The sequence below is a fragment of the Pseudopipra pipra genome, chromosome Z, assembly GCF_036250125.1.
Source record: "Pseudopipra pipra isolate bDixPip1 chromosome Z, bDixPip1.hap1, whole genome shotgun sequence".
NCBI classification, from domain to species: Eukaryota; Metazoa; Chordata; class Aves; order Passeriformes; family Pipridae; genus Pseudopipra; species Pseudopipra pipra.
Window position 1 is genome coordinate 516383 of NC_087581.1, and position 21944 is coordinate 538326.

General features: G+C 51.5%; 2 protein-coding genes and 1 long non-coding RNA gene across 4 annotated transcripts; 1 reads left to right on the forward strand and 2 right to left on the reverse strand.

Moving 5' to 3' along the window:
- Positions 1–1159: 1159 nt before the first annotated feature.
- LOC135407370 (uncharacterized) lies at positions 1160–13923 on the forward strand. The gene is made up of 3 exons (XR_010426843.1): positions 1160–1391; positions 2311–2490; positions 13569–13923. It is a non-coding gene; the product is annotated as an uncharacterized LOC135407370 (long non-coding RNA).
- LOC135407364 (retinal homeobox protein Rx2) lies at positions 5002–7268 on the reverse strand. 2 transcript variants are annotated; one of them, XM_064642339.1, is made up of 3 exons: positions 6772–7268; positions 6429–6646; positions 5002–5839 (listed from the first exon to the last, which is right to left on the reverse strand). In XM_064642339.1, exons 1-3 carry the CDS (start codon positions 7037–7039, stop codon positions 5387–5389), a joined length of 939 nt encoding a protein of 312 aa, XP_064498409.1. In that variant the 5' UTR covers positions 7040–7268; the 3' UTR covers positions 5002–5386. The 2 variants fall into 2 exon arrangements, with proteins under 2 accessions (XP_064498409.1, XP_064498408.1); XM_064642338.1 differs by having other exon boundaries at positions 6417–6646; positions 6772–7266.
- On the reverse strand, positions 12563–21663 carry LOC135407367 (complexin-4). The gene is made up of 3 exons (XM_064642343.1): positions 21497–21663; positions 18977–19064; positions 12563–13882 (listed from the first exon to the last, which is right to left on the reverse strand). The coding sequence occupies exons 1-3, from the start codon at positions 21661–21663 to the stop codon at positions 13655–13657; spliced, it is 483 nt and encodes a 160-aa protein (XP_064498413.1). The 3' UTR covers positions 12563–13654.
- Positions 21664–21944: the final 281 nt, after the last annotated feature.

The window sequence follows — 21944 nt, forward strand, 5'->3', positions numbered from 1 at the left end:
ATATATATATACACACACACATATGATTGTCACGGAAGGGTCTTCCAATGAACTACATGACTTACCTATCTAATCAGTTCATATCTTAATTCAAAATTACATGCCATTTCAACATTCGCAATAAATAGTACTGATAGAAAGGCTGAGTTCAAGCTTTTATTTGAGTTAATCAATGGAAGGGGCAGTGTCACAGCTAGTAACAAAGGCACAAGAGAATGATTCATTGTCCACCGAAGCTCTTCTCCTTCTTGAATTGCTCCCTGATCTCGCTCCTTTTCAATAAAGGGACGCTGCCGCCGCCTTCCCAAAGATGGGCTAAGCCCAGCGTGCGGTGCTTACCCCCCCAGGGAGCTCTGCCGGGAGCCCCTCTGCCTCGGCAGCCCCTCTGCCTCGGCAGCCCCTCTGCCTCGGCAGCCCCTCTGCCTCGGCAGCCCCTCTGCCTCGGCAGCCCCTCAGCCCCGCGCCCTCCCCTCAGCCTCGCGCCCTCCCCTCAGCCCCGCTCCCTCCCCTCAGCCCCGCTCCCTCCCCTCATCCTCGCGCCCTCCCCTCAGCCCCGCTCCCTCCCCTCAGCCCCGCTCCCTCCCCTCATCCTCGCGCCCTCCCCTCAGCCCCGCTCCCTCCCCTCAGCCCCACTCCCTCCCCTCAGCCTCGCGCCCTTCCCGCCGCGCTCCCGCCGCTCCCCCGGCCCGGCACCGGCGGCTGAGCATCGCGAGTGTCCGCCGCGGCCGCCAAGCGGCGCCATCGCGCCGCCCACGGGGCAGGCGCGGGAGATCCCGTTCCGCGTGCACGGGTCCGGCCGCGGCCTGAGGGGAGACCCGGCCGGGAGGGGACAGGGGAGACCCGGCCGGGAGGGGACAGGGGAGCCCCGGCCGGGAGGGGAGTGCGGGGACAGGACAGCCCCGGCCGTGAGGGGAGTGCGGGGACAGGACAGCCCCGGCCGTGAGGGGAGTGCGGGGACAGGACAGCCCCGGCCGTGAGGGGAGTGCGGGGACAGGACAGCCCCGGCCGTGAGGGGAGTGCGGGGACAGGACAGCCCCGGCCGTGAGGGGAGTGCGGGGACAGGGGAGACCCGGCCGGGAGGGGAGTGTGGGGACAGGACAGCCCCGACCGTGAGGGGAGTGTGGGGACAGGACAGCCCCGGCCGGGAGGGGAGTGTGGGGATAGGGGAGACCCGGCCGGGAGGGGAGTGCGAGAACACGGGAGCCCCGGCCGTGAGAGGAGTGTGGAGACAGGGGAGATCCGGCCGTGAGGGGAGCGCGGGGACAGGACAGCCCCGGCCGTGAGGGGAGCGCGGGGACAGGACAGCCCCGGCCGTGAGGGGAGTGCGGGGGAAGTCGGTGAGCCCCAAGGAGCCCGGCCGTGCGGGGAGTTCCCGTGAACCCCGGAGATAGGTGAGTCCCGGTGAGCCCCGGTGAATCCCGGGGACAGAGAAGCCCCGGCCGTGAGGGGAGCCTCGGGACAAGGGAGAGCCGGCCGTGAGCCCCGGGACAGGGGAGCCCCGGGACAGGGGAGCCCCGGGACAGGGGAGCCCCGGGACAGGGGAGCCCCGGGACAGGGCAGCCCCGGTGCGCTCGGGTGCCGGGTGAGCCCCGGGGCCGCGGCTGCTGTTTGCAGTCCCTCAGCCGCTCCACTGAGACCGGCTCTGCAATCCCAATCTTAGTGGGGCAGAAATGTCATATGACAGAGGGATGACTGCCAAATGTCAGCCAGTTTTCACATCATGCCTTGGCAGAACACAGAGATGCTGAGAGGAGACACAGTATTGATTCTACCAGAGAAACTGGTAACGTTGTCAGAGTGACCAGTGTCCTAGTGTAACCAGCTTCTCGTTCTGCCCTCTTTTGTTTGTTTTATTCCACTATTTTCTCCTGTGATAACATTTCATAGGTGGGTACTCTGTGGCTGACAAATGACCGAAGGGAGTTGATAAAGTCCCAAGGTTTATAACTGACACAGGAGGACGCTGATTGCGCAGAAGAGAGAACCTCAGCGTCCAGCCCAAAACCACTGTAGCTGAAGGGAAACCCCTTGAATTAATTAATACCTGTTGGACTTCACAGTATGTCCCGGGAGATGGAGGAAATATGTAGCCAGGAGCTTTGAACAGATACTTGAGATTTTCAGTAGTAAGAAACTAAATGTTCTTAATTGAAATGCCTGTCAGATGTAGCCAGGGCAGATGGAAACACGGTCCTTCAACTCCCTGCGTTGACATGTCCTCAGCAGAAGGGAACAGTATTGCCCTCAACTGCAGCAGTTGGTAACAGAAATCCAAACTGTGGCTGAGCTCTGTGTGTTTTCATCTCCCAGGGGCTGTGACCTGTCGTGGCAGTGGAGCACACGACAGCCGCCCTGCTGCTCCAGAGGGGATGACAGCTTCTGACCCATCCAGCAGCAACTGAGGGGCCATCCTGGACAGAGAGCCAGTCCTGCTCCACTGGGAAACCACTGAGCCGAATCACACCTCCAAACTCTCCTTGGCTTAAACAGGTCTGGTGTCTTTGCTACTTTTCTTGAATACTGACAAGATTTTCGACAAGGATGGGAAGGGAGATCAGAGTACACTTTCTGCTGAGAAGTGGTGCTATTGAGGCCAAGTTGCATTATGGTGTTTTCCTCATAATTATTCATTCACTGGCAGTCTTTTATCAATATTATTCTTCCTTAGAACGTCAGATGTTGCAAATAAATATAGACACTAAAAATACTATCTTGCTAATACAGTTTAAGCAAAGGAAGAAACAGACCACTCAGTAAAGGCCATGCTAATAGCCTTAGCAAAGTTAGAGTAAAGAAGTGGTTAAGGATCTAGATGATTTAATCCAGTTTTAAGAAAAGGTTTTACAGTGAGCAATTAGATGCTGTTTAAGGAATTAATCACTAATGGGTCATTAACTCTGACTGCTATTGTACAGTTAACAAGCCGAGGCAGGATTATTAGACTCAGCACCCAATTAAGAAGGAGAAGATATTTACAACAAAATGAACAAATGAGCTTTTAAAAAGGAAAGGGACAATTTAAAAGAAAGTGTAGGAACATGGAAAACTAGATAGGGTAGAAGAAAGATGTGAGTTTGCATATGCCTGTCCCTTTATTTGCCCAGTTATGTTTAGCTGGTAAAATATTTATTTTTAGCAGTAAACTCATAGCTTTCCTTGAAGGACATGATGGCACACAGTCGATCCATTACAGTGCTGACAGCTGATGAGGAAGTCAGGGGGTTCTTTCCAATGGCTTTTGAGGATACAGGAGAACTGGAGGCAACAGGGAGGGAGGGCAGGCAGGAGTGTCAAAATGTGGAAAAGCACCACTGCAGTTTTGGGGAGTTGACTCATTCCCAAGTAATGACAAGTGAGATTGTTCCCCCCAAGGAGGAAGAGTGTGCAGAGCCTGTGCAGTCACTCCTCAGTGCGTGTCTGTGGCTGACACAGCCCAGGCTGTGCGGGCACTTCTCAAGCACACCAAGAGAAATCCTTCCCTCGTAGCCACCAGAAGAGATGTACCTTCTTGCGACCCCAGCATCCTTGGTGGTGCAAGCAAGGCTCACCTGTGAAAGGACCATGGGAGTAAGACCTAAAAACTGAAGCAATAGGGTTGTTGTTCTCCTCTCCTCCCCCCAGAAGTTCACTCAGGTCTCCTTGCTAGAAGTTAGCAAAATACCCCCCCGGTCCCGATAGCGATGGTGCTTCTTCCCTTGACAGCACTTCCACCTCTTTGCCAAGGGAGCAAAGAGCTGTGTGCTGGGCAGGCTGGGCACCTCCACGGACACACACACTGTAGCACCGTCAAGTCCAGAGCACAACAGGAGGGTCTGCCCCAGCAGGGCTTCATTCCCCCTGAAGTCAGGGGGGACATTCACGGGGCCTCCCTGCATGCCCTGAACCAGCATGGCTCAGGGATGGCAGGCCAGGGGGCCTGGGCACAGTGTGTGCTCTGGTCCAGAGAGGCAGGTTGGATCTGCAGGGAGGCTGGGGAGAGAGGAAAAGGCGTTTGGAAACAGAAGGATTCCTATTATTATCTTTAAAAGAAGCTCTCCAGACAATAGATGGGGGCTGCTGTGGAGAAGGCTGTGAAGGGATGTTTAGAAACTGCTGTCTAAGGTTAAAAAGCTCTCCGAAGTGAAGCTGAACAAAGTTGACATACTTGTTTCTGACAGGACTCTTAAAAGATACGCACAGATTGTGAAAATATAATTAGACGCCAGCCTTTGTCTGGCCACAACGAGTGGGAAATGGTGAAAGGAGAGGTCTCCCAAGTCTGCATTGAATCATCCCCAGAACACAATGAGGGCACTTGTGCATCTTTCTCTCTTCCCTAATGAGAAACGTTAATTGCCACAACCTCCCGAGTGTGTAGAGCACCCCATGCCCAGTGGAGGAGAAGGGGTGTTTCATTACAGCTTCTCAGCCCCATTACAGGCAGTAACGGAGATAATGAAAAATAAAGATGCCGCAGTTTTAGTTTCGGCAGGCGGGCGATGGGCACTGGGTGGGCAGGGGAGCAGGCACGGCCCAGCGCCGTGCCAGCCTCCGGGGGCTGTGCTGGGCAGCCAGACCAGGCAGAATGCGCCCGCCAGGCCTCAGCTGGGTGTCCAGTGCCCAGGAAGTGACCGTCTGTCTCCCACCACAGCAGCTGGGCTGCAGGGAACCGGGACCCCTGCCATTCCCCTCCTCTGCAGAGGCAGCAAAGGCCCCCGGTCTGCCTGGGCAGGGGGCAGGCAAAGCCCACCTGAACCTAGGGCTGCCCTGCAAGAGCAGCTGTGGGAGTGCTGTGCCTGGCCCACATGCCAGGGCCCCGGCGCCTCTGTGCCCAGGGGGGACCCTCATCCGGCCACACTCCCTGTTGTGGGGCTGCAGACCCCAGGGCCACAGCCAGCTCCTGCTGCTGGAGGAGGAGGAGAAGAGTCCACAGCCAGGCATCTCCCACCCCTCCACGCATCACAGGCAGCAGAGGGTCCAGCCCGAGCAGCCCATTTGAGTGCAGAAACATGATGCGCAGCCTCCATGCAGATGTTGCCATTTAATGGTGCAAAAGCAGAACCCCCTCCCCAGGTACGGCAGGATACCTGGGCTCCCAGGCACCTTACACAGCTCTTTGCCCTACTGCAGCTTTTATTGTGACTAAAGGATCCAGCCAAGGAGACAGAACAAAAGAGATTGTTTTTCCTAAGCTATGATTGGGCCCCTAACTCTTCAGGGCATGTGGAAAAGGGAATTAAAGGGACCACAAAATACAAAGCAAGTCAAGGCGTGGGGGAAAGGCCGGTGCAAGGGACAGCCCTCCTGTGCCCAGCCATCCGGGGCAGCCGAGGCAGGGCGAGGGTGTCCCTCAATCATCCTGGGACGGGCCTTCCCCATGGGTTTCTCCCAGGTGCTGAGAGGGAGTTCAGATTGTCTGCCAGGGCTTGCCGATGGACTGGATGTGCTCCTTGGCCTTCAGCCGCAGGGCGGCAATGCTCGTATTGCGTGGGTCTGCCTCGTCCAAGGGGAACTTGTCCACAAAGGTGGCCCCACACTGGTAAGGCGGCGGCGGCCCCATGGCCCCCAGGGGCTGCAGCGCGTGGGTCACTGCCGGAGAGTTCAGGAAGGGCGGTGGTGTGTAGCTGCCGGGCAGGCTCTGCGGTGAGGCCACGAAGCCAGGCAGGGTCTGCAGGGCCGTGCTGCTGGGCACTGGCGGGCTGAGCCACGTCTCCAGGGGGAGGTTGCTGCTGAGAGGACCCATGGGTGTTGCCTGCGGCGAGCGGTTGAAGGAGAGGATGGGCGAGTCCTGCAGCTTCATGGAGGTCACCTCCAGCTTCTCCTGCCGCCTCCACTTGGCCCGTCTGTTCTGAAACCACACCTGCAAGCACAGCCGTATCAGTCGGGCCCCGGGCAGAGGCTCGCCCCTGGGTGCAGGGATGCACTTGAAAGAGAGCGAGGGAAGCACGCAGCAGGCGATGTGCTGCACCGTGCCGAGCCAGGGCAGAAAGGGGTTTGGGGGCTTCGGGCGTTTCCCAGTGCCTCGCACTCGGTGGAAAACAGCCCCGCGGCAGAGCTGGCCCACCTGTCCACCCGCCGCCACCCCGTAGCATAGGGGCTTCGGCGGCCCCGGGCTGGGACACGCCACTCAAAGGGCAGCGGCACTGAGAAGCAGCTGCCGGGCACAAACCGGCCCCGAGACCCGCGCTGTCCCCACGGACCGGGGCCGTGCGGCTGCCGCGCCCGGCGCTCCGGCGGAGCCCCGCGGGGCCGCTCAGCCGCGCACCGGCCGGGGCGAGGGGGCCGGGGTCGTGCTGTGCTCACGGGCCCGAGCGCCGGATCGGTGCTGCTCCGGCCGCCGCGAACGCGTCGAACCGCGCCGGGCCGTGCCGTGTGGGGCTGCCCGATGCCGGGGCCGGCAGGGCCGGGCCGTCGCGGGGGGCCGGGCCGGGCGTTACCTGGACGCGGACCTCGGGTAGGTTGACCTTCATGGCCAGCTCCTCTCGGCTATACACGTCGGGGTAGTGGGACTTCTCGAAGGCGCGCTCCAACTCGTGGAGCTGGTACGTGGTGAAGGTGGTGCGGTTCCGCCGGTGTTTTTTCTTGGGCTGCTCCTCGTCCGACGGCTTCCCCTCGCCGCTGCTGCCGGCGGGCAGCTCGGGGCTGGCGCTGCCGGGGCAGTACGGCTCTACGAGGGGGAGACAGGCGGGTCACCGGCGGGATCTGCCCGCGGGGCCCGCCCGAGGGCGCGGAGCAGCGGCGCTCGCCCGCCCGCCCGCCCCCCGGGGCCCAGCCTCGCCCCACCGCGCTCACCTTGGAAGCGCTCGGCGCGGCCCTGGGGCTCGGCCGGCGGCGGCTCTCCGGGCATCTTGGGAAGGCAGTGCCGGGGCCCCCGCCGGTCCGCCTCCTTGGCGGTGCCGTCGGGCGGGAAGGCGCCCAGCAGCCCGTCCTCCTTGGTGAACCCCAGGATGGCCTCGATGCTGTGCAGCCTCGACGGGTTCCCCCCGGGGCTCCGCGCCGCCGGGGCGGACAGCGAGAAGGCGCCCTCGGCCATGGCGAGCGGGGCGCCGGGCGGGTGCATGAGGCGGCCGGCCCGGGGCCCCGGCGCGGCGCTGCGGTCCCGCCCGGCCCCGGGGCGGCGCGGGCAGCTCTGGCACGGCGCCGCCGGGCGGGCTGGCCTCCTTGGGGCGGGGGAGGAGTGCCGGGGGGCGGTGGGAGAGAAGGAAGGCGAGGCCCCCGCGCCCCTCCGGCGTGGAGGGGGAGGCAGGGCATCCCCCGGCCCCCGCCGGCCGCCCCGCCCCGCCCCGCCGGCCCCGGACGGCGCCGGGCGATGCCATCCGGGGCCCTCGGGGAGGGGCGGGCCGGCCCCCGCCGCAGCCGGTGGCTGGCCCGGGCAGGGCTCCCCGCCGAGCCCCGCAGCCGGAGCCGCGGGACACGGGCAGCGCTCTCGGAAACCGCGGTGGGACGGGCGACGAGCGGCGCGCCGGGCGCGCCGGCACCGACCCGGGACGGCGGGAGTCGCGGGAGCCGCTGCCGGGGGCGCGGCGGCCGGGCCCGGTAACAGGGGCTCAGCGGAGCGGCCGGGGAAGGGCGGGAGCCCGGGGCTCCCGGGCCGGAGGGCAGCCGGTGCGGCAGCTGTGCGGCGGCTCTCGGAGCGTTTCTCTTGCCCGACGGCTCCAGCACACATCCCTCCCGGACGGATTTTACGCGCGTCGGTTTTGACCCGAAAGCTGCCCCGCGGGAGGATTCGCTGCGCCGGGCTGGGTCAGGGGCACTGGGGTGAACGCCGCTGCGCTGGTGCCCTGCGGGACGCTCGCCCTGCGGCCGGATGCCTCCAAAGGCGCTTTACAGACCGGGCGCTTGTGGGCAACAGGGACGCGGGAGACACCTGAAGGAGGTGGACTCGGCCTTTAAGACTTCACAAGCCCGGGGCACGTGCTAGGCGATATTTGTGAGGAAATTTTCCGAGGTGCTGGTATAGAACAGAACCTGTGAGAAGAACCGATTCTGTGACCCTGTCCTCCGCGGCGCGAGGGAGGCTGGGGGGAGCGGCCAGGGCATGGTTTCATGGGGGATGTACAAATGTTTGTGGAGGTGAGGCAGAGCCAGATCCCGCACATCACTTGGTACTTGGCTTGGTGGAAGACGTGGACGCAGCCCTAACCAGGCAAGGGCATCACGTCTCCCGCATCAATGTTCTTGCTGCTTTTCTCTTTCCATCACTTTATTGCTTTTTACGCTAGCACTTCCCAGTTCCTCTGAGGCACCAGATGTCTTTTGTCCCAGGTGGTTTAAGTGACAAACACAGTCACATCCAGAGTGGTTTTCAGCCTCCACTTAGCTTTGAAGATGCTTCCATTTGAAGCCTGAGGAGAGTGTATGTGAATGAAAAACACCATTGTTGGTGCTGCTTTCTCCAGATATATTTGCTAGTCTAATAAAAGGAATGACCGCACTCAATAAATCCTCATTTTTACTTCCTCTCCTACCAAAACAAGCTGCATTTTGTGTAGGTTTTTCCAGAGGAATCACTTCAAAGATTGGCAGTGGTTGCTTCTGCCAGTGCAGACACGTTTTGCAGGTTTATGGTCTTGTGTCCCAAAGTTAATTACTTTTAGAAGGGCATGGCTTTTTCTAGCTCCAGGTGAGGTTTGCCTTCACGGACTGCTTGGGAGTGGGGGAGTGGTTTGGGGCCGAAAGAACTCAGCCATCCGTTTTCAAAGAGGGAAGAGGCCAACAGAAGAGACAAGAAAAGGTTAGTGTGGCTTTTGTGCACAATATAAAAAGCAAGTCAATACCATTGTAGGGGCATTGGAGGGTACTCAAAGCAATCAGTCAGGGGCCATTGTGTTCCCGTAATCTACATGTGTATTTCCCAAGAACTCTATTAGTGAAGATGAATGAACTGTGCAATGTCCCTAATTTCTTCTAATTTGGAGCTGGGGTTTTACAGCAGTCACAACCAACACAGAACATGCCCGTCCTTCCAGAAGCCCTGGGCAAATTTGGGAATAATTTTTGCTTGTAGAAGAAGGATAGCAAGGTGAGACGAAGGTGCAAACCTCTTTAGTCAGTGCCACGAAGGGCACTGGATTCTGGCACAGATACTGCTGTTAGGGTGTCTGTCAAAATCGGCAGTCACAGGGGCAAGGCTCAATTTTTGTGCTGTTAATCACAGTGTGACTGTTCAGCAGAATAACCTTCCACCCTTGAAGCAGGGTGCATGAGTCCCACACAGGACACAAGAGACCTTCCTCCCTAACAGAGAAGGATCCTCTTTCCTCAGCAGCAGACTGCTACAGCTGTATTTTCCATACGTTTGTCACGGGAGCATCCTTCTTGCAGGGGAGTGGAGCTGTTGAAAGAGGAAGCAACTCCCTTGGTCCCGATTTGAAAAAAATGCCTGAAAAAACCCCATAACCCTGTAGCAGAGCAGAGAGAGCTCTGCCTCTCCCAGCTCCAAATCTGTCTTTTCTCTCTTGCCACACTTGAGGCACAGGCAGGCATGTGAGGCAGCACAGTGCTGCGGGGAGGGAGGAAGTCTGATGGTTCTCTGGTAACAGAATTTAGAATGATGAAGAAAGGTAACTGAACAGTTCCCTTTGGGTCTAACGTCCTGTCAGTTGAATCCCTTGCTGCCACAGGGTCCCCTGGGACCTGTGTCATGTTGGTATGAAGCCTCAGAAACTTATCTATGGTACATCACAGCCTCGAAAAGACTGTTTACTTTTGGATGTTTACAGAGGCAATCACAATCAAATTTGAGTATTCGTTAGAGGCTGAAAGGGACAGGATTTGTTACTTGCCTTTCCAAGAGATACTCCCCATTCCATCAGCTTTTTTATTTTTGGCAATATATTATTATAATTACTGCTGCAATTATGCTTGGAAACTAGCAAAAGTTCTCAAGATGGACAGTCTCTAAAGTGCAGCTGTCTGCTGTACCTCCTTCCTGCACATGCATATAAAGACTAAATGGGAACAGTTTTCATCCTCTTGGTGCTGCTGAGACATATGTATGGGACGTGGCTTCACACAATGAAATCAGCACCATAACATGCCACAGATTCTTCCTGTGCTCCTGCCTTTTCCTTATATCAAGCTGAAATAATTACTGCCTTGACAGGGCAGACATTTGAAGCTGAAGTCACACTGCAGGTGGGACATCACTCTCTGGACCAGAGATGTGCAGCAGGGAGCACCTCCCTGAAAGATAAATGGGGCTTCCAGGGTCACACAGCAAATCAACAGCAAATCCAGAAGTCCTCCTGCAGTTTGCGTGCTCTGTATAATCCAACAGATTGTTCAAAACTGGAAAAAAAGGCTTTGCTTTTTTGCTCCCCGGAAATTCCTAGGTGTGCAGTTTAAGAACCTTCTTGAAAGCACAGTGCCCAAGGAAGCTGCTGTCACTACATTGCTTGTGCCTTGCCTTTTTTTTTTCTGGTGAGATTTTTCTTTATCTGCCCCAGGAGAGTCAGTTGTGTTTTCTCCATGGACAAAGTGCTCTTTGGCATGCAGGAATTGCACAGAGAGCCTGCTGCCTTGGTGCCAGTCTGGGCTGTGGGTATGGGATAGGCTGTAGCTGCTCTGGGAGCTGGGCAGCCTTTCCTGGTGGGAGCACCATGGGCTGGGTGTGAGGGCTCCCACATTCAGGCTCGCCGTGCTCAGCCATCCCTCCAGAGGGAGGGAGTGGAGGTTCATGCTATAAGGCTATATTAATGCAATCCTTCTTTACTTGTTTTCCAATTAGCCTAATTGAATTCAGATTGCTTAAAAGTGGGCACTAGAGACATTTATCTTGATGGGATGACGGCCTTGAGCTCCAGCGATCCTATTAACTATAAGAACCCAAATCCCAGGTAGGGTCCATCCAGCAGTAGCTCCCATGTGACCTAACAATTTAATCTGCTCCTCTTCTGTCCAGCACACACACAGACACACAGACATGTCCATGTCCACGCTCACACGTGCATAGGTGCGTGCACACATGTACACGTGTGTTTGTGCACGCATAGGGACACAAGCACATGCCCAAACACACACATGTGCACATGCACACACATGCAGTGGCTATGCCTTAAGGCTCCAGCAGCCTTAGGAGAAAGGTTTAGTGCAAGACATCGGAGAAGAACGTTGGAGAAAGACACTGGAGGAAGACCTTTTTTCCCTTTTCTTGCCAGCTGGAGCAGAGTGAGTGTGCAGCCTGCCTGCCTGCACACCCTGCTCCAGGCTCCCCAGGGACAAACACCTGGAGAGCTGCATGCCCAGTGCCCTGTACCCAGTGTGGCCCTGCCCCCTCCTGCCCCTGTGCCTGCCCAGCCTGCTCTGGTGTCTGAGGACAGGGGGAGCCGGTGCTGAGGGATGAGCCCTGCAGGTGCTGGCAGGGAGCAGGCAGCCACCTCCAGCAGGGTGAGGATCAGGCTCCTGCTGAGGGCAGATTTGCTGCTCTGCCCTGGCCATCATAACACCCTGCACAAGGGTTCTCAGGGAGATCTGGGCCAACGGTGCTGGGTCATCCCCTGCCTCTGGAGCCGGGCCCCACTGTACCCAGTGTACCCCACTGTACCCAGTGCACCCCACTGTACCCAGTGCACCCCACTGTACCCAGTGCACCCCACTGCTCCAGTGCCCAGCCCGATGCCACCCCAGGGCAGGTGCAAGCCTTGGCTCCAGCACACCAAGGAAGTACCGTCTGGGATCAGAAAGTGATTCCTTCTGCCACTGCAGACTGAGGGGGTGTGAGTCTGTGGTCTAACGGTGCTGCCTAGGGCAGCCCACTCCCCTGACAGCAGCACTGCACTGGGGCTGCACAGGGCTCCCATTCCACACAGCCCCCTCTCAGTCCTGCTTGCCTCTGCCAGCCCTGACATTTTTTGGAATCCCATTAACCGCTTGTTTGGTGATTCTGACTGTACTTTCTTCTCTGACCCTTTAAACCATGAAAGTGCTGATCCTATATCTGCTGATGAATTTAATTAGGTCCTTTAAACCACCAGATGCTTTTAGTAAAATTTTTAGGATGTCCCAGGCACATTTTAACTCAAAAGTGCTCACCAGTAACATCAAGGAAAAAAATGATGATCAGCTTGAAATGCTAGAAAGGATTCTAGTAGAAAATAGGTAAAAGACATACAAAGAAATATATTTGCCTGGATTAATAAAACACAGTCCATATATGATGAACACATAAAGTTGCACAGTGCCCTCTCTGTCCTTTTGCAGACATGGAGGTGGATACCATTGTAACCATCGATGATAATGAGCTTTTTAAAAGTAGCTGATTTTCTCTGGCCTTTTCCCGTGTCATACTGTCTGTGCCAGTGCTGCAGCAGAAGGTGGTACAGTGGCCCTCCCTGGCCATCCTGGCACCCAGCACCTGCTGGAGCAGGAGGGGAACCTCTCTCCCTCACCCTCCTCTCTGCCTCACTGCAGAGGTGACTTGGCCAAAAGGGAGAATTTTTCCTCCTGTCCAAGTGTGGACAAAGGGGTAAAAAGAAAGAGAGAAAAGACAAAGAGAAAAGGGAGGGAAGGAAGGAAGGAAGGAAGGAAGGAAGGAAGGAAGGAAGGGAAAGAGAAAGGAAGGACACAAACCATACTTACTGCATTTGTTAATTTAAAATTAATATTTTTACTTGGTTAGGTGGAGACAGAGAGAGACAGAAAGAGACTTATAAACCTGTAGGAAGGTGCTACATGTATTCCTTTCCAAATTTATTTCACAGGCTAGCTCTTGGAGAGGTTACAAAGTCCTTCCTTTCACAGAATGCCTGAGCCCCTCAGGAGCAGTGTCCTGCCTGTCCGACAGCCTCAGTCAGATTTAGCACAAGTGAAAGCCAAGCTTCTCCTCAGGGTTTAGGTGCCCTGCCATGGAAGAACCTTCCAGGGGGGCCAGATTTACGTTCAGCCTTCGATGGAGGTGACTCCCAGAATCACCGTGGTGAGCTGGTTTGAACCTGTGCAAGTTTGGTGCTGGTACCTCAGGCCCCAGAATTTGGCACACAGAGCAGCCAAGCAGAGTCACTGCTGTCCCTCGACGTTCAAACTGCCTTGGGAGACTGAGAGACTGGGAAATGAGCCTGCACTGCTACAGAGCAGGGCTCACTGACAGCTCCCAAGCCTTGCTTTCCTACAAGTCCCCACTCAGTGTTACAGATGACAACGCTTTTGTCCCAAGCTGTTGAGTTACACCCTTCACTTTTTGTGTTTTGCTACATTTAATGCAGAGATGGTCAAAAAAAAAAATCAAGTTTTTGCAGCAAATGTCAGCATTTGAATACTGTGTTTGTTTCAAAATGTTTGAAACAAAGGTGTTTTTATAAGAAATATATGCATTTATTTCTGAAAGCACTATTAAATGAGTGATTACCTGTATGTGATGTATCAGAATTACAATTTTGCTAAAAAACACACATTTAATAGCATGGAAAAAGGCACATTTTTTCCCCAATATTAACTTCTTTTGAGCCATTTTTTCCATGGGGAAAAATGTTATGTTAAAAATTAGGATGACTTCTAACTTTGTCCTAGGCAGTCACAACACGTAACTTTCCCCCCTCCCCTCAGGGTTTTAAGTCTCTCTCTGTTGTCTCTTTTCTATGTTTATGCTCTAGAGCTAAGTGCATCCCTCTGCCTGCCCTCCCTCTGCAGTCCTGGCGAGACAAGGCTGAAGTCACAGCCCTTGATGGTGGTGGCTCTCCTACATGACAGAACATTTCTGCTCGGCCGCCTGCTTCATTTCAGTGAAGGTGGCTTGTGCCTTCTCTTTGATCTGATCCATGTCCATGTTCTGGATGTTCTGCAGCTGTCCCAGGATGGAGTCCTTGTCCTCTTCCTCCTCCTGATCTTGTGCCACCATCTTCTGCAGGTCTTCTGGCAAACCCACGTCATCCCCAGCCATCTGTATTTGATTCTCATCCAGTTCACTCTGATACAAAAAGCAGAAAATAAAAACAGCACATGAGAGTACTTCTGCTCTCCCAGGAGGAGTCTCTTTTTTGTTCATTTCTTTGTTTTTTTAGGGAGAACCAAAACAGATAACACAGATTTTTCAGTCAAAGTTTTTGGGTGCAACTTGTGAATTCAGGGGCTCAATCAGCCTCCATGCAAGTCCTAAGATTTTTCAGACAATGTCTACTGTATTTTTTTGAAGGGCTTCAGCACAGTCAAAACTGAAGCCCTCAGTGTCACTTACCATTTTAGAAATCTTTGACATATGTGTTGGCCATGGTAACCTGCTGATCCTGCAGGAATTCCATTCCAACTTATCTGTGTCCACCAAAATCCTGCTGCAGTACACTGCTGAGTCTGCCTGTCAGCTTCTGCTCAATGGAGCAATGGCTCTAGAAAAACTGGGTGGCTACCATTGCCCTGGGGTTGGTGGGCATTTTTGGGTATCAGCACTAAACTGAAGCCTTCCAGAGGAAAGATGCATGAAACTTAGGAAAGAATTAAAGGTAATTAAAGGTAAAAGGGTCCTCATCTTCCCCAACCACGTCTAAACTCTGCCTGGGTCTTTGGTTGGCCTCTCTGAGTTGTGATGAAGGGCAGGGGCTGCCTGGCACATAATCAAAGCAGTGTTGCAGTGCTGGTAAGTGGGGTAATAGGAGGACTTGGACAACAAAAGAGAGGATGGAGGTTGGGTGTGAGTCTGAGAAAGCAAAAGGAGACAGGAGAAGGAACTGGTTAAGCAATTAAAAGGGTTGAGATGCAGTAAGCACTACACACACTTGCTTCCTGCCTGCCCCCTGAAACGCTCCAGCAGTGGGGCTACGGCAATTTTTCAAACAATGGTGATTTTGTTCACATTTTGTGGTGGATTCTGATGGATCCAGTGCTCAGAAGAACAGGATATTTTGACACAGTTCACACATCAAAGATAAGCATTAATGCCTCATTACATCTCCAAAATGAAGCATGACAGCAGCAAAGGCCTGATATGAATAAGCAGCAATGCTATCAGCAGGAGGTGTTTTTGAGAGTGAGGGGTCTGGGGTTTGCATGAATGAGTGCAAGAATGAATGGAAGGATGTACATGAGCAATGTGTCAGTTCAGGCCTCAGCCAGGACAAGCAGACGGGGGTGATGGACTGCACAGACACTATTTACTGTGATGTGTTTGTCCAGCTTTATGTTTGCAATAACTCTACTTCCCTTTAACCTGATTTCTCCCCATATCTCCTGTGAAATTATGGAGAGCTCTATCAGGATTGTTACTCCTGTGTGGCTAAAATGGGTGAGGCCATGTCTTCATCCCTTTGGATAAGGGCTGCTGCTGTCAGATCTGTGGGAGCATGAAACAATATCCCAATCAGCAGAGTTTTCCTTTATTGATTGTGTACCAGGAAAAAATGTGTTAAGCTTTTAATCAGCAAGTGCTGGCTATGAGAAGAGTTAGCCCTTTGGAAATCCTCCCAAGTAGCAGTAGAGGATGATAAAAAAAGATGCAGTTCTAATTACTGAGAAGTGCCCCTAAGCAGACAATCGCACATGTTCTTTTCTTTAGAACTATTTATAATTTAAGACATCATCACTGCACATTACTGTAGTGATTTCACATCTTTGGCAATGGGAACAGTTGTCTGGCATGTTTTTGCACCAAGGCCCACTGTCCTACTTAAGTCTGAGATGTGATGCACAGCAGCTTGGAGGTTCTGACCAAAGAAGAACGTGTTCAGATATGGTCTAAAGCAGTACAATTCTGCCCAAGTCACCTGCCTCTACCCACTTGGCACTGAGCTTGTCCTTGAGCAGTCCTAGAATGAGCTGCAGCAGAGTGGGGTTACTCAGCAAGAAGCAAAGAAGCACATTAATATGTGTATGGTCTTTCTTCTAAAATTGGACAGATTTGATTATTGTTTCCTTTGATTTGAAGTGGACACGTAGGATTAAGTTTCTGATTTTATCTTTGGGGGTTTTTTCAAGTCTTACGAAGAAAAGTTAAAGCTTGCTTTCTCATAAGGAGAGGTTTTCCCAGGGCCAGACATGGCTCTGACAGTGACAGAGACACTGCCCTGCATCGGAATACACAGAGAGCACCCAAAACAGGGAGAGCTCCTGGGCAGAGAGCTGGGGCCGTGGGCTCTAGTCAGCCCATACAGACAAGCCCTGGGGGCCCTGGCAAACTGCACTGGACTGGAGGGTGTCTCTCCTGATGCCTTTAATCTTCACAGGCTCCAGGTCTCTGCAGGTGTTCAGCCACCCTTACAGGATCTTTGAGAACAGGGGTGCAATATCTGTTCTAGGAAGTTAAATGTGCCTGGCACTGGTGTCTTGCCCCAAGGCCAGCTGGACTGGAAAACCCCCTGAGATGCCACTGAACTCTCTCACCCTCCCAAACAGGGTGGTCCCATCTAACTGCCGAGTGGGAATGCCTGTCCTAACTCCCAAACTGGCCCTGGGAACTGCTTGGGAGAGTGCCCAGGCCAAAACTGGGTCAGACATTATTCTGACAATTCAGCAGCATAGGCGATAGATAATATTTTTTGACCCCGATTATGCATCTGATGTAGTTAGATTTTGTTTTGTTATAGATGCAGAGTTCTTCACATATACATGATACACAGGTAGGTGTGAGGGGAAAACAGTCCAAATAGCTGCTTTCTTACAATTTGATTTTCAAGTCCTCTGTCCAAATTAAGGTGCAAATGAGACCAAATGCCAGTTCAGCAATACCGACTTTATTTTGTAACATTGCGTGTATAGGGAAAGGAGACAAGTAGGTACAGGAAGCCACAGGTGGAACCAGCAGCCTTATCCCTCACAAACACTCTCTTGTGCCATCCCCACACAGGGACAGCCTGGAGCAGAGATGGTGTGAGGGGACTGCTGCCTCCTGCCATTGGTGCTGGGACTGCCTTTATCCACAGCTCACCAGCAGCTCAGGGCTCTGTGCGAATCCCACACAGGAACAAGGCAGTAAGTGCATAAGAGAGTTTGGTGGGTTGGTTTGTTTGTTTGCCTGCTTGGGTTTTAAATACAAATATTGATTTCTGTATTTATATAATTTTTTAAAAAATGTGGTTTGTTACGAATGTCACGCGTTGAATGCTCCAAAGATGAAAAAGTTGCCCGTAGATCAAATGTCTCATGGCTAAAAACATCTTTCTGATGACAAATCTAAGTTGACAACTCTGTTAATAGGATTAGGTTCATTAAGGGTCTACTTTCTCTTATAAATCTGGCCCAGATAGCATGGAGCTTTAGATTTTACACTGCAAAGGGGGCCCTGCTTAGTCCTGAATTTCAGGCATTCATTTCCAATGTGTGCTAATGATCGATACTGGCAATATGCAGACTTTCTAGCCCATACCAGGCTATCTGAAATGACTTTCAGTTTTCAAAATAACTAATGCATTATCATGTCTGAGAGCATTTTGCTGCCAGAATGTTGTATCACAGAGTTGAATTGTTTTCCAGGGGCATATAGCATCCATGTAATAATTTCATTTTCTTCCTGATATAATGTACGTTTTCATAAGGGCTGATAAAACCAAGAAATGCTACACGGGCAGAAACAAATGCAGAAACAGCACATCCTGCAATATTATTTGCTGGCTTAGAGCTACTCTTCTACCTTGGAGGCAAGTCTTCTAGTGTTATCACTGGAATTTGTCCCCAGAGAGCACTCAGTTCCTAGCAAAGCCAAGATCCTGCTGGAGCTGGGGCAGATCACCACGGCCTGCTCGTGGCTTTAGGAGGTGCTCAGCCCTGGGGGTCTGTGGGCACCTCAACACCATCTCAGCTGGAAAAAGCCCCACAGGTGGGAGCCTTTCAAAATCACAGACACCCAGCTCTGCTGATGTTCAGTTGAGAGCTGAGCACTTCAGGATCCCGAAGCTTTCCAAACAGGCCCCTCTTGCATTTGAAAACCGTGGTGAGGGGACAGGTAAGTGCTGTCCAATGGCCATCTCAGCATATGCCTCCAAAAGGACAACAAAGCCTAATGATATTTTACTACTCAGCTGCTAATTAAAATGCTGGTGTTTAGAGATTTAGGCCTACAATCCAATCAACCACTTAAAATCTTGTACTTAATTTTTTTTGCATAATTAATCTTTCTGTAATTAAACTCACCCTCAGGATGTTTTCCAGCTACTGCATTGGAAGAAATGGGCTCTTAAGGGTGGAATACATTTTACCTGATTTCAGCTGTCACCTGGCCTCCCTCTGCAAGAGGCATATGGCACTGGGAGGTGACCCAACTCCACCTGAAATGCTTATTTGAAAGTTGGGATAGGTGAGGCTAGAAGTGCTGCTCTCTTTCTGTTGATGACAGAGTCCCTAAATGACTTGCTTGGGTTAAGCACCAAATTTTTTAGCAGTTAAATTTAACATGAGATGGATTCTTTAGTAGAGAGTGATCCTTGTTTGTATCCAAGTGTTTTTATGTCAGGAAAAAGCTAGCAATCTAAATGCTGTCTGTGGCTTCTGTCACGATCCAGAAGCTATTGCAGCTGCTGCCTGCTTTTAACAAACCTCCACAGTTCTCTGTTGCTTGAAGCTCTTGCTTTCTATATTTTGCCTTTCCTGGGAATATTTGACAAACAGGAGCACTAAAGAAAAAGGAATGGGCAGTTTGCTTTTGCACTTCTTGGGAGAAAGTACAAATGAGCCTTCAGAAGTTTAGCAGAACTCAAATGTAGACCTTGTACAGGAGTTTTCAGGGACTTTGCCTATGTGCTTATAGGGTTTTTTTTCCAGCTATTGAATGCTGCCAAGTTAAGAGCGTATACTAATGGTGAGGAGAGGTCAGAGCAGATCCTCCACTTGCCTAGTCACCTGTTTCAGATCTGAAGGGATAGAGAGGGATTACAAGAACCTTTCTATTAGATTCATCTGATAGAAAAAAGGTCTAAACGAAGCACCCCCTAGGGAAATCCATGGCTCTGGCCTTCTCCATTTCTGCAGTGGGGCTCCCAGGAATGCAGGCAGTTTTGCCATTTTCAGGATAGTGCATTGGCAGTGAGTGTGGTTTAAAATCAGCCACTGAGGGAGCTGAGCTCACGAGCTCCAGGCTTACCTTAGGGAGTCTGTACTTCTCTCTCAGGTGAACCCTCAGACAGGCTCGCTCTGCTTTTTTCTGGGCAAATGCTGCATCTCTTTCCATCCTGGAAACCAGAAAAAATGTTCCTTCAAGATGCTAATAAAATACAGTCTTTTACACTGAACAAGGTGCTGGGCTGCAAAAAGCTGCCCCCAGGAGTTATTCCCCAAAGTTCTGTAACTTGTCCAAAGGCACAAGAGGAGCAATGCCAGTAAAGTGATGCAAAGGGGTCAGACTTGCAGTGCTCCAAGCTTGTCCTCAGAATAGTTCCCTTGAGTCCTGTGAATAAGGAAGGATGAGCTAATACTCTTTGTCTGGAGTTTGTACCTGTACTGCCTGTTATTGCTGACTATAAGGACGAACAATTCCAATGAGCAGAACACAGAAATTGCCCTTATTCCTTGGTAATTCCACTGGGGCACTCAGAGCCGTGGCTGCCTGCCAGTGCTCATGCTCTACAAACATGACACTCTCTTAGTATGACACCACACAGAAGGGCAGGGGAGTCTTTCTGGGTCAGAATATGAGTTTAGCCATCCTGGAGTCCCTTCTCCCACAGGAAACGGGAGTGGACATGTAGAGAAAGGATTTAGGAGGAGTATAAGCATCCTGCATCAAAACTGCCCAGCTTCCAGACTCAGTGGTGCAGAGTCCTGGAGATGGCCACTGGCTCTACATCCTTGGCTGTAACAGCCCTGGGTGGCCTCTGTCACCTGGGAATTTCCCTGGTCTTTTCTTTGTCAGTTCACTGTTTCACAATGGCAATAATTTCCTGTGGCAAGGAATTCAAAAGCTTCCCTGTATGGAAAAGGACTTACTTCATTCGTGATTTTATAAAATGTTTTCACTAGATTTAAGAACTGGTCTGCACAATTTTTTGTTAGATTAATTATGTATTTATTTGCAAAATATGTCTCCTTGAAGATTTTTGGTAACTTTTGATAGCATTCACCTTTCCACCTCTCCCTTTAATTTTTTTCCCCCCAGTAGCATTTTCATGGAAATTCTATTGCAAAATTGGTCTTGTTTCAGTATAGGTACTTTGTCATGTAAAAGCTACTTGCAAGATGAAATATTACTTTTCCCCTGCTTCCAAAATGAGTTTTTGGAATTTCTCTGTCTCTAAAAATAAAATAACCCCCCCCAAACAAAAAAACCCACCCCTCCCCAAACCTAAAATATGAGAAGAACCCAAAGCCAGTTTGGTTATGGGTTCAACAATCTGCCTGAGTATAACTTCAGCTAGGCACTGTTAATTCTCTGATCTGCACTCCTGCACAGCTGAACACTGTGCAAAATCCAGAGAGCCCTGAAACAGAAACATCCCCTGCCCATGCCAGAGATGTCTGGCACAGAACCACACCGGTGGGCAGTGTCCTGAGGGGATCTGAGCTCTTTAAAATGTTTCAGGTGTTCCTATTCCAGTTCCTGAAGCACTGTCAGGAGTTCTCCTGCCCCGATTCCTCGGTACAGTTCAGCATGTAAAGGACACACACACCACTGGAAAACATTATAGAAATAATGCTTATTCCAGGCATTTCCCTGTCCCAGGAATCCTGGGTTGCTTCTCAGTTTCCATAAAGCATCTTCCTGCCAGTAGGTGGTTATTTCTTGTTTAAACATCCCTCGACAGAAGGCACACTAAAACATTCTGTGTTTTATTCCAAGCCAAACGACACCTGTCCAGGGTTTCACCATGGAAATGTCTGATGCTAAATACAGACCTGGATACCTCGAATTCCGTCAGTCATTAACCTGTCACCTATAATCATCTTACCAGGGGGATTTACACAACCATTATGTAATTGACCATTAGAGGAACAGATGCATTTGAGCTTTAAAAGTCAATCGTTTTATTTATAATTATGCATGATTTGAACTCCCACAAGCGAAGTCCTCATTTTACTTCTGTTTTCATTTTTAAACACCACACAAATGGTAAAGATTGCATTTACAGACAAAACTGAGATTTAATCAATTCTGCTTTATTTAGCAGATTTTAGAAGAAATAACCATGTTAAAACTCTGCTCTAGATAAATATAATCCATTTAACATAGCACTCAGTACTTTTTCATGTCTGCCATAATAAATGCAGACAAAGAAATATTATGTATGGAAAGTGTACTCCACATGGAGTTCTAGGAGAAAAAATCACGTGTATTTTAGAATTAAATCCTGCACTACAAAGAGCTTGGAAAATTTGTCTGGATAAAGTAACACCACCTCAAAATGAGTTCAGCACATCAAGCTGTGGAGATAGCAGGGAAGCACAGGGAGGCAGGTGCAGGATGGGGACGGGGGGGCAGGGAGGGGGAAATAATATTTTATCATTTCCAGTAGGTGAACTTTTATTTTGGAAAGTCCTTTTAGCAAAGATTCATCTGCTTTAAAAAAGAGTGAAGAGCTGAACGTTTGCCTTTTTCTTGGGTTATTTTTATCTGCACAAAGTTACCAAGAATCAGCCCCATACTGATAATAAGGGAACAGGTACTCACTTCTCCTCAACCATTTGCTTTTGATATTCCTCATACTCCTCTCTGGTCATTCCTGCAGCTGCTGCTGGGTCAGAAGGGGTGCTTTCTTCTTTGCTTTCTTCCCCTCCACCTCCAAGTCCCAAATTCTTTACCTGGTTGCTCAACATACTTTTCATTAGAAAGGCCATCTTCTCAAAAAAAAAAAAGAAATGAGCTATAAGCAAACAACTAGGAGAAAGCCAAACCAAAAATGCTTTTAAAACCAACAGTTGTGAGCAAGAGAGTTTCTACAGCCACATCAGCTCTTCAAGGGCACAGTGCTAGTGAAACGTGAATGCCAAAACCAGTTTGTCAGCCATAATCTGGATTAAAGAGTGAACTCCTTAATATCTAGAGGCAGATGGTTCAGATTACTCCAAAAAAATCATTAGATGCAGCTACCTACTTTTTATATTAATACCATAAGCTA